The sequence below is a fragment of the Hyperolius riggenbachi genome, chromosome 2 (assembly GCF_040937935.1).
Source record: "Hyperolius riggenbachi isolate aHypRig1 chromosome 2, aHypRig1.pri, whole genome shotgun sequence".
In the NCBI taxonomy this organism is placed as follows: Eukaryota; Metazoa; Chordata; class Amphibia; order Anura; family Hyperoliidae; genus Hyperolius; species Hyperolius riggenbachi.
In genome coordinates, this window is record NC_090647.1 from 153,078,384 (window position 1) to 153,089,461 (window position 11,078).

An 11,078-nucleotide genomic window follows, 5' to 3' on the forward strand; every position below is an offset into this window, starting at 1 on the left:
AACCCCCCCCCCCCCCCCAACACCATAGTCTCTAGTTATCTGGCTTGCAGACACTGCCATTTATCCCCATTTCTTATTTCTCTCTGCTTTAAACACAGTAGAGAAACGATAGCTAAGTGAGTTGTGCGTCTAGTGAGAGTGAGTCTACACTGCACACTGAGGCTGGAGCCTCTCTCGCCTCTGCCTCGGCCCTGACTGAATGTAATGCCTGTCTGCCATTTCTCTGAGGCTAGGTTCACCGTGGGACGTTGCGGAGGTGCATTATAAAGTCTTATAACGCAGCTTACCGCACTGCCATGATAATCCTACAGAACGTTCAAAGTGCAACGTTAACGCCACATTGTAACGTGTAGCATTATGGTAATGCACTGCTGCAATTGATAAAGTACCAAAAAGTAGGTGAAATAGAGCTGTCAAAATTATTCTGTGTATTGCCTGGCTTACTGGTGGCTTAAAATGCATTTTATTAATAAGGTTTGAAAATTTCCCGTAGGAGAAAACCTGAATTGAATAAGGGCCATAGTGTTCTATAAATGTCTGAGCAGTGTGGCAGAGGAGTAAAACTAAGAGAAGCCCAGCAAAATCAAAAGCCATTTGTCAGCTAAAGCTGTTCACCCATATACTGTACATTTCAAGTGTTTGTATGACATCTCTCACAGCTGAGTCACGGAACCTGAACTCTGGCACAGGACAGAAGGAAAACAGAGAGAAATGCTCCCTGTTTGTAATTAGAGAGTGTAGCCTGTCTAATTCCCCCTCATCTGTGACTAATCACAAGTTGTAATTTGATCTCTCAGCTGGTTGCCCCATCATAGCAGCTAATTTGTAAATGCAGGATATTCACCCTATGTCTGCTTCCATGAAAGCAGGGAGCAGACACACTGCAGATGTATTGCAGGATTTGTATCAGCTGTAACAAATGTTTTTTTTAAAGGTTATTATGCTGTTGCATATATTTTAGACCAGAGAGGAAGTCGAGTTCAGGCCCGCTTTAAATCATTAGTATATAAAAGAATGAGGCCAATCATCTGTACAGGCTTTTATTGGTTATTTATAAGAATTACAGTACTTACACATCCTAATCAGAGGAGAATGACTATTTACAAACTTGAGGCTACTTCAGGACTTCCTGACAATCAGTGTAATTAAGTTAAAGGGACTCCGAGCAGTTCAGAAACTATGGAAAGATGCATATCATTTTAAAGCTCTCTTTCTAATGATATATAAACCACCGGCCTACGCCTTTTAGTTTTCGTTATTTTCGCAATCGAAATTTCCGCGGCCGCGGCTTCGATCGCAAAAATAGAGAAAACTAAAAGGTGTAGGGCGACGATTTAGGTGTCGCCAGAAAGAGGAGAAAGAGAGGTTTAAAATGATATCCATCTTTGCATAGTTATATTGTATTACGCAGGGCGACTTTTTCTCAAAGTCAGCAGCTCTATTCAGCAGAAAAAGTCGCCCTGTGTAATACAATATAACTATGCAAAGATGGATATCATTTTAAACCTCTCTTTCTCCTCTTTCTGGCGACACCTAAATCGTCACCCTACGCCTTTTAGTTTTCTCTATTTTCGCGATCGAAGTCGCGGTCGTGGCAATTTCGATCGCGAAAATAGCGAAAACTAAAAGGCGTAGGGTGGTGGTTTATATATCATTGGAAAGAGGAGAAAGTGAGCTTTAAAATGATATGCATCTTTCCATAGTTTCTGCACTGCTCGGAGTCCCTTTAATAAGCATATAATGAATGATCTAAGTCCATTCCATCAAAGATCAAACTGTTTACCTTCTTACTAAAGTGACGATCTAGACTTCACAAACCTGATGGTGTCATTTCACCATAAAGCATTTGGGAACTGAAGCCAGTCTCTCTATTTGAAATCAGAAGTTTGCAATGCATGCCATGTCAATAAAATGAAAGTTAAAATAAAATTAAAATCTTCATATTTAAAAGACCACAGTTACCAAATATTCATCAATTTCAAATCAATTACAGAGGGTATGAAGATAAACAAAACACCCTTATTACTTTTCAGCAACTTGTCTTTACATGAATAAAAACTCTGTTGCTGGCAATAATCATCAGGTCTAATGAAGTACACACCACATATCTACCACTTATTAAAGGACACATAAACTCAGAGGAATATGGAGCCTGCCATATTCATTTACTTTTAACTGATACCAGTTGCCTGGCTGACCACCTGCCATTAATGCTTTTAGCCATACACCCTGAACAAGCATGCAGATCAGAGGTTTCTGATTGAAATTTGACAAGTTTTGCCACATGCTTGTTTCAGGAGTGCAATCCAGATACTACTGCAATCAAATAGATCAGCAGGATGCCAAGCAAGTGGTATCATTTAAAATGAAATGAATATGGCAGCCTCCATACACCTCTCACTTCAGGTGTCCTTTAAATGAATGCAGCATGTTCAAATTGAAGCAGTCACAGCTCAGCCCCTGGAATCTACAAGGAACTTTCAATTACAGGTGATCAGCAGAGACATACGCAGCCTGTATTGTGGCTAAAGCATCTCCATGGCAACCAGCATTGGAGACGCTAACAGGCTATTGACTTCTTCCTCTTGCAGGATAAGCACCGGTCAATGCATAAATGTTATCCTGTAATGCATTCTGTAAATAATAAGCAAGGTACTTCCACAAGATTTATGTGTGTTTATGTGGAGACGCTGGAACACAAAGATGTAGTGATGCAACAACAGCAGCAAAAAAAAAATTCATAAAAATATAAAATGTGTTGAAGCAAATAACACCACCAACTTTAGACTTCAGCAACTGCTGACCAACACATAACTTGGAACATTTTGCTTAGTCTGAAATACACCGTTACTGGGCCAAAGCTATTTTATGAATATTTTGGGACAGTGCTCCTTTAACTACGGCTAGCAGATGAGTCCAGTAGCCTGTTGTGCAATATTGCACCTAAAAATGAGGAGTTTAAAATTAAAACTGATCTTTCAATCAGTATTGGCTTTGCAAAAGGGTATGTTGGGAAAATCATTCGCCTATCATTGGATTCTGGAGATTTGGTGCGAGTTTCCAGATCCAGGTGCAGTGCTTGTCAGCAGCCTGCAATGCTTCCTGTGAATATCTCAATTAGATTGGTACTGTATATGATGAAGCAAGAAGTGAAGCAGTTCAATGAACTTTTGTCCATCCTATAAATACGTCAGTAGTGCATGCAAGGCTACAGAGCCAGTGTGTCTTTGATGAGTCTCCGCATTGTAGTAGTGACAGATGTGCCCAGAGAGTCAGTGATCTGATAGGAAATCTTGTACAGATAAGGCTGGACATCCTTCAGGCTAGTATCAAACACATTGTCCACTTCTGATTGGGTTGGCATTTTTGGTAAGTATTCATGTCTGTTCATCACCTCCACGATGTTTATGATCTTCTCTCCCAGTTTCTCTCCCACTTTCTCCCTACAGATCTGCCGCTCCTGCTCAGTGGCCAATGACACAATGTTGACTTTGATTGCCCAAACCTCCCAGGGGATGCACTCATCCGAAAATGGCCAGCGGGACTTCTTCTTCTGGTAGAACTCAAGAGAAATCTGACCAATACCGTCATTTCCAGAATTCCTGAGCGCATCCTGCAAAATGAATGCTCAGATTTAACTAAAGCAACTTGATTTCTATAAATTTTAACATGTATGAAAAAACAAGGTTATTGAAGAAGGGCACGTTTCCACTGGCGCGGTTTCTGCGCCGAATCCGCAGAGTTTCCCCGCAGGCAAATCCTGCAGGGAAACTCTGCCATAGGGTATAATGTCTAGCGGCGTGCGCTACCGATTCTGCCGAGAGGGATATGGAGGCTGCCATATTTATTTTCTGTTGAAAAATACCAGTTGCCAGTACTGCTTATCTATTTGGCTGCAGTAATATCTGGATCACACACCTGAAACAAGCATGCTGGTAGTCCAGTCAGACATTAGTCAGAAACATCTGATCTGCATGCTTGTTCAGGGTCTATGGCTAAAATCATTAGAGGCAGATGAACAGCAGGACAGTCAAGCAAATGGCATTGTTTAAAGGCATATAAATATGGCAGCCTCCATATCCCTTTCAGTTCAGGTCTACTTTAACAGGGCATCTACTTTAACAAGGAATATTTATAATAAGCCTTTATTGGTAAGAGGGCTATTTGGTCTCTTTAAGCCCCTTATACTTTCCTAGTGGTTCTGGGTTACCATTGACCTGTATTCGTAATCCATTAATATATCAGCAAAACATTAGGTGTGATACGTCAAACTCTTTTAGTAAATGGATAAAAGCCTTGATTCTATTTCATGCCATTATCTGATGCAGATATGTATCCCCAAGGACATAGAGCTCTCAAGTATACATACTTGGAAAAGAGGGATGAGAAGATGGCCTCTCAGCTGTTAAAGTTGACCCAAATTAAAAATACAAGATTTCAGAAATAAAATCTATTTTCTAAATAATAATAATAAATAGCAGCCTTATTTCAGCAGCATGATGACAAATATAAAATATTTTACATTTATTGGAGGAACCCCTCCCTTCCTTTCAAATTGCCGGGACAAAATTCGGCAAACTGATGGAGTAGATGGTGTCCAGCAATGGAGTAATTGCTAATGGCTGCCACCTGTATAACCCTAGTTATGAAAAGAGGAGGGTGAAAAGCATGCACTGAAATGTTCATAGGCTTGAAGGAGTGTTTGTTTATCTTTGTATGTGTCAAAGTGGTGCAACTAAATATTTTGAATTAAAAAAAAAATGTTTGGTTTGAGTCCGCTTTAATAAGGTAGCTCTGATCTGACTTGATCTTTTATTTTATATATAATACACCCAATTAGGGTGGCCAGGTCCTGTCCAACATACTAGTTGATATGCCCATAATGCAAAAAGAAGCCGGGCACCTTTCACACACATTTAACAGGTTAGATGTGTGTCAAGCTACTGGGAAAAAATTGAATGTGTTACCTGTTGTCACAAGTTAAAGGGGCACTATGGCAAAAAATTGTAAAATTTAAAATATGCGCAAACAGACAAATAAGAAGTACGTTTTTTCCAGAGTAAAATGAGCCATAAATTACTTTTCTCCTATGTTGCTGTCACTTACAGTAGGTAGAAGAAATCTGACAGAAGTGACAGGTTTTGGACTAGTCCATCTCTTCATAGGGGATTCTCAGCAAGGCTTTAATTATTTATAAAGATATTCCCTAAAAAGGATTTATTCAATGGTGCTGGCCATCTTCCCTGCTCGCTACACAGTTTTTTGGCAGTTGGAGAGAGAAATTTTAACATTTTTTGCCATAGTGCCCCTTAAAGTGTACCTGAGACAAAAGGATTGAAAAGTTTTATACATACCTGGGGCTTCCTCCAGCCCCCTCCATGCAGATCGCTCTCTTGCCACTGTCCTCCACCTCCTGGATGGTTCGGTAGATGCCCCTGTTATTTTCAGGCAGTCGTGCGTACTGTGCATGCACGGCTGCTCGTGCACGCCCCTCCTGTCGCCAGAAGCGTTCTGTGCATGTGCAGTAGTATTGCGCAGGTGTAGAATGCTCCCGTGACAGGAGCGTGGCAGGGCGCATGAGCAGCCAGGCATGCGCAGTACGCTCGACGATAACGGAGCATCTACCGAACCACCCAGGAGGTGGAGGACAGCGGTGATGGAGCAATCTGCTCAGAGGGGGCTGGAGGTAGCCCCAGGTATGTATAAAACTTTTCAATCCTATCGTCTCAGGTTTACTTTAAAGGGAACCTGAGGTGAGAGAGATATGGAGGCTGCCATATTTATTTCTTGTTAAGCAATACCAGCTGCCTGGCAGTCCTGCTGATCTCTCTGACAACAGTAGTGTCTGAATCACACACCTGAAACAAGTATGCAGCTGATCTAATCAGACTTGTGTCATGGCTCTATAGGAAAATGGTAAATGTCTTAGAATCACTTGTGCAACTCAAGGATTTATCCCCTGCCCTGTTCTGAGCTAAAAAAGGAAAAGGTGTTAGTTTTTATTATATATATAAATTTACCATTGTTAATCTCCTAGCTTACTAAAATGAATTGACTACAGCTAGTTCTAGTATCATCTGAGCTCAGCAAAAGTACCCCCTGCAATGGGCACACTGCGTGGTGAGAAAATCTAGCTCTAGGTCCAATTAATAGTTTGTAAATCAGTCACTTTGAAAAAGAGCTGCATGCCCCAGCTTTGGGCACTCAGGTATTATGCATTCACCACCAGTCAGCCGCTCCTGTGCACCGGCCAGGCGTTGGTCAAAGCTCCACATGGGCCGCCTGGCTGCCATACAGCGTTACATCTGAGTGCAGCCTTGCTCAGATGCAACATGGAAGTGGTTTTGTGGTTGGGTAATGCCACTGTGTCTCAAACATTCACATGCATGGGGTTACAACTATAGCCATTCAGCTGCATTAAACTGCAGCTGAAAGATACTCTTCGGCTGGCAGTCAGAACAGCTTTACAAACAGGCAATTCAGATGTCCATCTGAAAGAGGCTTTAACCTGCTGAGCGGTCTGGACGAGCTCAGCTCGTCCAACACCGCCAGAGGCTGCCGCTCAGGCCCTGCTGGGCCGATTTCCACCAAATAAAAAGCAGCACACGCAGCCGGCACTTTGCCAGCCGCGTGTGCTGCCTGATCGCCGCTGCAGCGCGGCGATCCGCCGCGTGCAGCGGCGAAAGAGGGTCCCCCCAGCCGCCCGAGCCCAGCGTAGCCGGAACAAACAGTTCCGGCCAGCGCTAAGGGCTGGATCGGAGGCGGCTGACGTCAGGACGTCGGCTGACGTCCATGACGTCACTCCGCTCGTCGCCATGGCGACGAGGGAAGCGAAACACGGAGGGCCGCTCATTGCGGCCTTCCGTGTTATTCCTTGCCGCCGGAGGCGATCGGAAGATCGCCTCCGGAGCGCCCTCTAGTGGGCTTTCATGCAGCCAACTTTCAGTTGGCTGCATGAAATAGTTTTTTTTTAATTTAAAAAAAACCCTCCCGCAGCCACCCTGGCGATTTAATCAGAACGCCAGGGTGGTTAAAGAGCTCACGTGTTGCAGTGATGGTAAATTCTGGACAGTACATTTTATTTCTCATGGCTGAATGAAAGTATCTCTTCTGAAGTGCACATATACAGACAGAGGAATACTTAAAGTGAACCCGAGGTGAGAGTTATATGAAGGCTGCCATATTTATTTCCTTTTAGGCTATACCAGTTGCCTGGCAGTACTGCTAATCCTCTGCCTCTTTAATACTTTCAGTCATTGATGCTGAACAGGAAAATGCAGATCAGATATTTCTGACATTATTGTCAGATCTGACAAGATTAGTTGCATGCTTGTTTCTGGTGTGATAGACACGACTGCAGCCAAATAGACCTGCAGGACTGCCAGGTAACTGGTATGGTTTAAAAGGAAACAAATATGGCAGCCTCCATATCACTTTCACCTCAGGTTCACTTTAAATAGTTTCTTCAAAATTCAGAAGAGGTATAATTCAGCAAATCAAGTCGAGAGGTCTCACCTTAAATTCACTAACGGCTTTCCTCAGTGCTCTGTCCAGCTCATCTGAAGAGATTTTGACGTATGTAAACTCTATGAAGTCACAGTCAATATCCTGAGTTCCAACAGTTCCGATGGAATAGGTTCCCTCTTTTTTGTAGTGGAACTTGCCCGTGCTCCGGTGAAGAAGTATGGTGTGTAATACTGCCAGCATTGCCTCTTCAACCTGACGGCTCTCCACTGACACTTCCAACACCTCTGAACGGCAGTTCATCTTGACTTAGCAGGAAGCCTGATAAAGACAACAACATATTGTTTGTATGAGAAAAGTTGGCTGAGACCCAATCAAGCATGTCCGTATAAGGATCACTGCTCAAGTGTCACCTGCGTTTATCATGAAATACTGCATTGGGGGATAGAAGCTATATGAGACTAAGTTACAGACCTAGGCTTTGATTCAAGCTGGTTAGTGTGCTTTAAGGACTAGTGGGCGCAAACCACAGAGTTATGCCTGCAATATTTAAATGCAGGCTATAACTAAGGGGAAAATATGTTTCAAATGTAATTGTAACACATGTTCATAATTGATGTGAGAAGGGACTTTTATATAGTACATAATAGAGCAATTCTTCAATGCTGGTCACATTTTACTGCAATAATATATTTAAAAATAATAATTTCAAAAGGACTGCAAAAAGTATGCAAACTGATCGATTATTTGTTTTTAAAATGATTTGATTGAAACCAACACCCTGACATCGCAGTGACTGGCAGAGTGTTTGGGCCAGTGGCCGCTGCGCAGTTCGGGTCCATTTTCGAGTGACGCATCAGACGTTGCCAAGCCGATATATCACTACGAGAAAAAGAGTATAACTAGCAAAGAGTATGAAGGTACTGCACACATTGGTAATTGAATAAATATATATTTCTAACCATCACACAAGGATCTAATGTGAATACTGATATCACCCAGTCATGAGCATTGCTGATAGCAGTCTGTTGTGTCTGTAATAAGCAACACTACTGAACTATTATTATTCTATTGTTGTCACTGCAGTAGGGCACCTCCTACTTATACTACATCCCTCCCCCACCATAGAGTAGATGAGGCTGCTTAGCAGGCCAGGTAGCTAGTGTGTCAGTACAGCAACTGTTCATGAATTGTTACCCAAAACAATTTAAATGGTGCACGTGTATCCCACCCATTGACAGATTGAATTGTAACAAGTTAGTCAATGTGATTTTAATGTTCTGGCTGATTGGTATGTGTGTTGATCTGCACTGCATAAGAGGCATACACATACCCTACTGGAAGTCCAGTGTCTAATCACACTGGGGATGACTTAACAAAACCAGTGTCCAAAATGTAGAGCTGTTGTCCAGAACATCCAATCTGGTAAACAAAAACGGGCTGTTCTGAGAATATGATCTACCTCTCTTTACATGGCTTTTAATGATAGCCATTAGCCATATTATATTACGTATAATGCCATCATATTATTGTGTATAGACGGATTCACTGACCTGTGAGCGGAGCCCAGAGCCAGGAAGAGTGAAGATGAGGCAGCAGGTGTTCCGACCGGCCACGGTACTCATGTATAGGCACAGCAGTGCAAAGGCCCCAGATGAACACTGGCCATACACTGACTGTACGGAAACACGACCCCAGCAGCCCGATCTGCTCCTGCTCCGTCCGGGGATGACAGAACCAAAACAATGCACGTCACCAGACTGTACCATTCCACTAAAAATATTCCACTCACCTTCTCTCACAGCATCATTATTTCTGCGAGAAGCTAAGTCACCCTGCCAGCATGCATTCAGTATTGTTCTTTTGTCTGGTACAAAAAGGGTTGAAAATGGAGTATGGATTGTTTTCTTCCTCTTTTGTGTAATGGTATGTTCCTCCTCAAGACGTCTCAGTCACTTCCGCCCTAACTTTCAGCCATCCAGCTCCACCTGCTGGTGGAATGTGGCTGGTGCAGGAAACAAACGAGGCTGTGTTGTCTGATTATTGGAGGGCCTGTGAGCAATGTACACCTACTGAGTCTGACGTTACAGATTGCCCAGCAAGCTCATGGTAGGAGCGTGTAAGGGGCCAATAAGGACCAAAGCCCTCGCAATGCAAAACAGAAATCCTGCGCAGCTGGCAACTCTCCCTTTTTCAGATGCACAGTCCCTCTTTGGGAACTAAAATCCCTCTGTCCTTCTTCTTTCTCTCTTATTTGTCCCTCTTTCAGGACTGATGCACGGATCTATGTAAATACTGTACAGCATATGTATTTTTTCTACTAAAAAATGGTTAATCTAAAATGTTATATTATTTAACTTGATATATTTCTTGTTTTAATATGAAGGAGAACTATCAGTGATAGAGAGGACCAGTGTGAATGAATGTTAAAGCGTCATATTTTGCTTCAAATTCGTTTTGGTATCAATGCATTGGGGCATGATAAGCAGGGCCACCATAAGAAATTTTGGGGCCCCTCACACATCATCAGGCCTGGGCCCCCCTCCCCGGGCCCACCCACTGGTTGCTGACCCAGCTCACTAGCCATTCCACACCCGTGTCTGTGCGTGAAGTGCGCTGCAGCGAAAAATGTGCATGGCTCCGACACTGAAGAAAGTGGCATGCACAGCGTGATGTGGCAAAAAGTGGAGGTAAAGGTAGCCAGGTATAGGAGGTGCCCCAGTATAGGTAGCTTAGGTGGTTCCAGCCCCAGTATAGGTAGCCAGGTATAGGTGGTGGCCCAGTATAGGTAGCCTGTAGCCAGATATAGGTGGTGCCCCAGTATAAAAGTGTAGCGGACTCACTCATCTGTTCCCCACGTTCAAGAGCTGATGTCATTCTTCTCTCAGTGCTGGAACGCGGTTTACTGGGTAGTGAGCCACAGGCCCGCAGCCAGCACATGTAGCCCTTCCAGCATTTTCGGGGGGCCCCCAGAAACTCTGGGCCCCTCACTGAAGTGTCAGTTGTCCCCCCCTGATGGCTGCCCTGATGATAAGGGATGTGTCTTATCTCAAAAAGTTTGGAGGTATGTGACTGTGGAAACTGCTGGGAAGAAATGTGTAGAACTTTGAATGGACAGAAATTCTGATTACATTGGGTCTATGTAAGGGGAACTTTTAGGCCCCGTTCACACTTGCGTTTTGCCATGCAAACGGACCGGATCCTGATCGGATCAGGACCTGATCCGGATCGGAACCGTACGGTTCTGATCCGGAACCGATATGGTTCCGATCCGTATCCGGTCCGTTTGCATCAGGCATACATCAGGCTGCCATCTGGATCAGTGGGCAAAAAATAGCGAAATTTAAATAAAAAAATGTTGGGGTCAGCAGAAGGTGCACCTGGTGCACCTGTAGAATCAGGTTCCTCCGCTGTAGGCCTCACCTCCACCTACGACATTTTTCCAAACAGCTCCAGCACGTCTGTCACTGCTGCTCCACTCCAGACATGCTTAGCCCATGTGTCCCCATACGAAATGGCCGCTTGGATACGCATAGGAAGTGGGGTAGAACGTCAGGTGTTTGTAGGCAGTGTGTTCTGTGCCTTCCGTTCCCCATTGGATTCTGTGTTCCGGA

The 11,078-nt window shown here is 43.6% G+C and overlaps 1 protein-coding gene across 2 annotated transcripts; it reads right to left on the bottom strand.

Moving 5' to 3' along the window:
• Positions 1 to 1,538: 1,538 nt before the first annotated feature.
• On the bottom strand, positions 1,539 to 9,392 carry ATG101 (autophagy related 101). Of its 2 annotated transcripts, none has more exons than XM_068267721.1 (3): positions 9,257 to 9,392; positions 7,516 to 7,785; positions 1,539 to 3,613 (listed from the first exon to the last, which is right to left on the bottom strand). In XM_068267721.1, the coding sequence occupies exons 2-3, from the start codon at positions 7,765 to 7,767 to the stop codon at positions 3,209 to 3,211; spliced, it is 657 nt and encodes a 218-aa protein (XP_068123822.1). In that variant the 5' UTR covers positions 7,768 to 7,785; positions 9,257 to 9,392; the 3' UTR covers positions 1,539 to 3,208. The 2 variants fall into 2 exon arrangements, with proteins under 2 accessions (XP_068123822.1, XP_068123821.1); XM_068267720.1 differs by lacking the exon at positions 9,257 to 9,392 and adding an exon at positions 9,018 to 9,216 and having other exon boundaries at positions 1,540 to 3,613.
• Between the last annotated feature and the right edge of the window lie 1,686 nt (positions 9,393 to 11,078).

Coding starts and splice junctions, on each gene's coding strand:
- ATG101 (XM_068267721.1), bottom strand. CDS start 7,767: ATGAACTGCCGTTCAGAGGTGTTGGAAGTGTCAGTGGAGAGCCGTCAG. Junction 3,614..7,515: donor AAGCCGTTAGTGAATTTAAG/GTGAGACCTCTC, acceptor TTCATTTTGCAG/GATGCGCTCAGGAATTCTGG.